The 5767-nt window shown below is 46.2% G+C and overlaps 1 protein-coding gene across 1 annotated transcript; it reads left to right on the top strand.

Annotated features, from left to right (window-relative positions):
• Positions 1-2068: 2068 nt before the first annotated feature.
• LOC103722088 (ninja-family protein 6-like) lies at positions 2069-5549 on the top strand. The gene is made up of 3 exons (XM_008812530.4): positions 2069-2229; positions 2497-3181; positions 4855-5549. Exons 2-3 carry the CDS (start codon positions 2530-2532, stop codon positions 5289-5291), a joined length of 1089 nt encoding a protein of 362 aa, XP_008810752.1. The 5' UTR covers positions 2069-2229; positions 2497-2529; the 3' UTR covers positions 5292-5549.
• The last annotated feature ends 218 nt before the right edge of the window (positions 5550-5767 follow it).

Raw genomic sequence — 5767 nt, 5'->3', positions numbered from 1 at the left:
GAGGGCGCTAGTAAATCTACAGAAAGATGATGATCTTGGCCCCTGTCTCGGTCGTCACCTCGGTCTGGGGTTTTCATCTCGGCCTCATACTTCACCTCGGCCTTGGTCTTTACCTCGGTCTGGAACTTCACCTTGATTTTGGTTTTCACCTCAGTCTTGGACTTCACCTCGGCCTCGAGCTTCACCTTAGTCTGGGCAGCCCATAAACCTGTTAACCTACCAAAAACAAAAAAAAGCAAGATGATGGACAAGAGGTGGAAGCCTCTTATCATAAGAGGTTTAAGCTATGAGAGCCCGTCTTTTGAGATCTTTTACCCCTCTTCTTATTAACGTGGGAGCAAAAAGCTGTGGCCGCCTATATTGCCATTGAATTCCTAATTGAGGTCGGAGCATGGCTAGGATGGCCTTAAGGTCAGCAAGAATCGAAATGGATGAGGTGTAGGAAGTTGATCTTTTTCGAAAATAGCCTGTAAGAAGTCTGCTTGCCTTAGAGTTTTCAGTGGAGAGCCATCTTTTGCCTAAATTAAGATAGAGAAGCAATAATACAGAAAGGAGAGTTTCAGTAAAGTGTGATCTCTATAAGTAATATTGCTTGCATATTATTCATACCCGAGATCCTCCAGATTGTATGGTTAGTGCTGAAGTTGCTCATCTATGTTTATTCTGAGATCGGTTCGAGGTCGAGGCATCCAATATGTTTTTCAATGAAATATAACCTAACATTTCAACTAATTAAGTCATTGGTACCCACATGTAATATATATAAACTAGGAGCCATCCAAGAAAAGATACAATTGAGAGACCTGATCATCAGGGCCGTCCGACGGACAGTTTATGGCTGATGATGGAGCTACTTCCGGCCTAATATTCTGACCAGATTTCCGCCACCTTCAGCCCCGGGCAATCAACTTCGAGAGAAGATTCTGTCCCCCCCAACTCACCTGGGACGCGTGGCGGTGGCGCCCTCGGATTCCGGTCACCTGACCGGCACGTGGATCGGGGGATATGACGGGAACGTCGCTTTCCGTCCGCCCACGTCAACGGCAATGACGCGTCCGTCAGGCTATCCGAAGAAGATCTCGTGGCGTCAAACACGGGTGACGTCACGGCCCGTCCTTCCGGTCCGAGAGCGCGACACGTAGCTCCCCCGGGGCGGGCAACTTGTCCAAAAGGATGCGCTGCTTGTGGGACGCGAGGTACCGGAAATACACGTGTCGCGCGGCGGCCTGTCTGTATACGTGGCAGCAGATGCGGCGCCCTCTCGTCCCTCAAAAGGCGCCAAGCGGGCCCCGCTTCTTGTCCGAAAAGTTAAAGTAGTACGTGTCCAGCCCACGACGGACGTTGGACCGCTCCTTCTAAATCCTCGCCGATCTCCCCCGTCCACAGGCATGCCATCGTGGTCAAAACTCGGCGACCACATCCTTTCCTTGTGAGTCCACACACCTGATGCCCATGTACAATCTCCAACCTCGCACCTGCTAATATGGCGTGATAACGGCCGTTCAAGAAACGACTGATTTTATTAACTAATTTATTCAAAATAAACGTTAAAATAACCGGGTTTTGGTGCAGGACAGTAGCTTCCATCCTCGGGAGAGATGCTTTCCAACACGTGTCGGATGAAGCGGACTGCCAGCATAGAGAGTTTTGTACGGTAGTAATCTTTACCGTCCGCGTTCCTCGATGGATTAATTGGAAAAAATCCGACGGTGGATCTTTCCGCCCGCATAGAACGTATTGTGGGTTGCATGAAGGCAAAAGGTCGAGATTTTTAGCTCGGGATGGGAATGGAAGACAGCTAGAGGGAGAGCAACCCGTCGGGCGATAGGATAAAAGGGCGACACGTGTGAGACGGAGCGGGGCCTCTGCCCTTAGGACACGTGTGCCTGGACAGGCCGAGGACCACGATGGCCGCTCGCGAGCCGAAGGGTGGCGCCGCTCGTTCGCCGACGACTCCGGCTACGGGCTTCGCCACGTGTCCCCTCTCCCGCCCTCCGACCAGGCACGTGGCGCAAGGAAAGCGATGCAGGCTACGAGGAGGGGCATTTCCGGAATCCCGCAAAAATTTCCAGGGGCACTAAGAGACGCTCTCTCCCTCTCTCGCTCCCTCTCTCTCCCTCTCCTCCATTCCATCTCTAATTCGAGTCTCCCAAAAATCTCCAATGGCTTCTCTCCTCGATTCCTCCTTTCGCTTTTGTTTGCTGGCTTTCTTCGTTGGGTAGGAGAACGGTTAGATCTCTCCTCTATTTCACTCTTTTTTGTTTGTTTTTTTTGTTGATCTTGTATCATGGCTTGTATGCTTTATTTCGCTGTTTTTTCTGCGTATTTCTGCAAATTTCTCGTAAAAACCTGAATCAAAGCTGAATCTGTAGTCATGGATTCTTATGTTTCTATAAAAATAACAAACTTGTAATAAAAGATGAAATTTTGGTAGAAATACTGTAGCTTTTTTGCGTGTTCTCTTCGGTTATTTTATTTTTTTCTCCTGTTGGTTAGTTGTTTGGTTCTTCATTTGCTTGTTCTGGTTCGATGGAGGAGGAGATGACCTCGCGGAATGAGAGCGCTTCGAAGGATTTCCTGAAGCGATTTGCTGGCAATAGCTTCGCCGACAAGCACCCGGAGGGAACAGGCGGCGACTACGACGAGATCGAGCTCAGCCTCGGGCTCTCCCTCGGAGGGTGCTTCAGCGGCGACCCCAAGGGGAAGAAGCTCGTCCGATCGTCCTCGATCGCCTCATTCTCGTCGTTTCCGACAGAGCCCGAGTTCCCGGTGGCCACCGGCCTCAGCAGGACGAGCTCTCTTCCGACCGAGATCGAGGAGGAGCGAAGGAAGAGAAAGGAACTCCAGAGCTTAAAGAGGTTAGAAGCTAGGAGAAAGAGGTCGGAGAAGAGGAATTCTTTGAAACGGGGGCCGAGAGCGGATGACGATTGGGAGGGAGGGCAGAGCTCGGCGGCGCCGACGGCGATGAAGGTGGGGAACTTTGAGGTCGGGCTCAATGGGGGCCATGGATTTCCCGGCGGTGGTCATCTCGGAAAGGTGGTGAATGCTGCTACTCCTCCAGGGCTGCCGGGGTGGTTGGCGAGCTCCGGCCAGGCGACTTCTTGGCCGATGTCGCAGGGATCGATTGGATCGCAAGGGAGTAGCTCCGGCATGTCCGAGTACGAGAGCCGGCCAAAGCAAGGTATAAGATCTTGTCTTGCTTCTAAATTTATGTCCCGAGTTTTTGCGAAATTGCTTAACAAAAATTGGTTCTTTTTATCTCGATTTTTTGTTTGATAGTGATTTTTTTTTTAACTTTCGTAGTAGTAGTAGTAGTAGTACTGTTGATGAATTGATCTTTGTTTGAGGTTGGCATGGTTGGAATCGGAGGTTGGTGGGTCTGCTGCTCGCTTAAGTACTGAGATTTGGGGGAAAAGTCATGTTTAGATTGCTTTATTTCCCACAGCATGAGGAAGTATACAGAGGATGGTTGGGTCCTGTCATAATGGTTGCTGTGGGTGGGTATTTTTGTTGTGCTTTCTGTTAAATTGATTCTGTTCTTTTGTTGAAAAATGTACAATTTTGATGATCTTTAGGATGTTTTTGCCACTTCTCTGTTCCACTGTGCTTTTAAAGATTTTTATTTTTTTGAATTGGATTTTCTTCAGTGTATAGTGTGCTAGTTGCTGACCTTTTTCAGGAAAGTAATTATTGAGGTTTCAGTAGGTTGATCCTTTTATCTTACTTTCTGGTTGCTAATATGCCTCTACTTCCTTGTAACTCTTTTTCACTGGCTGGTTTGTTTTGATTCTTATTGAGTCTAGTGTCATTTTATGAATCTCTTGAAAGGAAATGTTTAAGGTTATTTAAATGATCTGATACCCCAGTGGGAATCATTGGGAGCTTCAAGTGATTGCCTGTTGTCTAGCAGGGAACTGTGCTCAATTTGCTTGAAAATTAAGAATTTATATGCTTTTTTGATGGCAGATTCCTTCCCATAACTGTAAGGCCTTACTTTTATTATCCGTTTAATGGAACATTATGATGTCGTGTTCGTTTAATGGAACATTATGATGTCATGTTCGTTTAACGGAACATTATGATGTCATGTTCGTTTAACAGAAGATTATGATGTCGTGTTCGTAGACGACAGATTTCCAACAGGTATCTGACTCTGCAAAACCATTGGATGAGGATCCAATCCAGATTCAGAGGGGTGGACTGGAACTTCAAGTCAGCCTGCGTACAATTTCAATGCCTTCTGTCTAATTATAGCTGTAGTCTAATTTCAATCCCATTAGTAGAATGTGTTTGATGATTAGCAGAGTTTCTTTCCATTTCAAGTTCATGTTGGTGCTGAAGTAGTAGCCACAAATTGCAAAAAAGTATTGCATCTGTTTTCCATTTCGAACTCACTATTTACCTGATAGACATCATGGAATCATATGTATAGAAATATCTCCATAGCAATGAGGATTGCTTCTAAAATACATATGGTATGAGCATACCTATTACTATATTTAGCAATTTGATCCCTTTCAGATATACATTGTTATAATTTGTGCTAGAGTCAGCAATTAAACAAGCATGTCCTGTATCAAAACCTGCAACGCCGATTCCTGTTTGGAATGGAGCAGTGACCTACCTGACTTGAGAACCAATATTAGCTGAATTTTGTCAGGATATTCTACTATCTCCATACCAGTCATTAGCTGGTTGGTTTTGTGTTTCTAATGTTTCACCAATTTACCTATGGGAAAATAATAAAGGAAAAGAAGAATCAAAATGAGAACATGCAGGGGTTTATTCATATTGATGTTGTTTATAATTCAACTGCCAACAACTTATTCCTCCATTGTCATTTGTTTTTCCCAGGGTTCGACGTATCTGGGTTCACCAGTTGCACTGAAGTCAGGAGCCCCTCAACCTTCCAGTCACTGCCAGAACATGCCAATCACAAAATGGCAGCCAATGCTGCAACATCCGCTGTCGGGAAGGCTATCGGCTCTGTCGGAGGAGGGGAAGAGGATCCTGCAAAGAAGAATGCAGGGAGAGCCAATGTGATGAAGGAGATGGAGAGAAACATGATAGAAGAGATGCCATGTGTGTTTACCAAGGGAGATGGTCCTAATGGGAGAAGAATTGAAGGCTTCCTCTACAAATATAAGAAGGGAGGAGAGGTGAGAATAGTTTGTGTGTGCCATGGCAGCTTCCTCACCCCCGCCGAGTTCGTGAGGCATGCAGGAGGTGGTGATGTTGCGCACCCTCTCAAGCATATTGTTGTCAACCCCTCCCCCTTTGCCTTCTTCTGATCATGGTCCCCTAAATATCTCAACCCCCCCAAAAAACAAGTTTTTTTTTTTGCTTTTTTTCCTACTTTGACATTGGAGAGTTGAGGTTTCTCCTTATGGGTGAAGGGTGCTTTTATTCAAGGGGAAAGGGAAAAAAAAAGGGGGTAGAAATGAGGAGATTCTGACATCTACTTCTCACTGCTGAGTTATGGTTTCTATGTCTACTTCTTACTGAATCTTTCAATGGTTTATAGGATGAGTTAATGGAGGATATGTACATGAAGAGTGTTCTTGGTATGAGGTGGTTTGTTCCTTGTGGGAGCTGGTCATCTGACCGGTTTTACCCACTAAAAGAGTTCATATACGATGGCCAAGTGGTCTGCCACCTACAAGGTTGGTGAGAGGGTCGTTCGGCTGGCTCTTTTTGTCTTCATAGTTTAATGGTCTTAAAGAAAAACCTCCGGACTCGGAGGCTATTGATGTGGTTGCAAAGCACG

Source organism: Phoenix dactylifera, chromosome 6 (genome assembly GCF_009389715.1).
Source record: "Phoenix dactylifera cultivar Barhee BC4 chromosome 6, palm_55x_up_171113_PBpolish2nd_filt_p, whole genome shotgun sequence".
NCBI lineage: Eukaryota > Viridiplantae > Streptophyta > Magnoliopsida > Arecales > Arecaceae > Phoenix > Phoenix dactylifera.
This window is presented reverse-complemented; position numbering and strand designations above follow the sequence as displayed.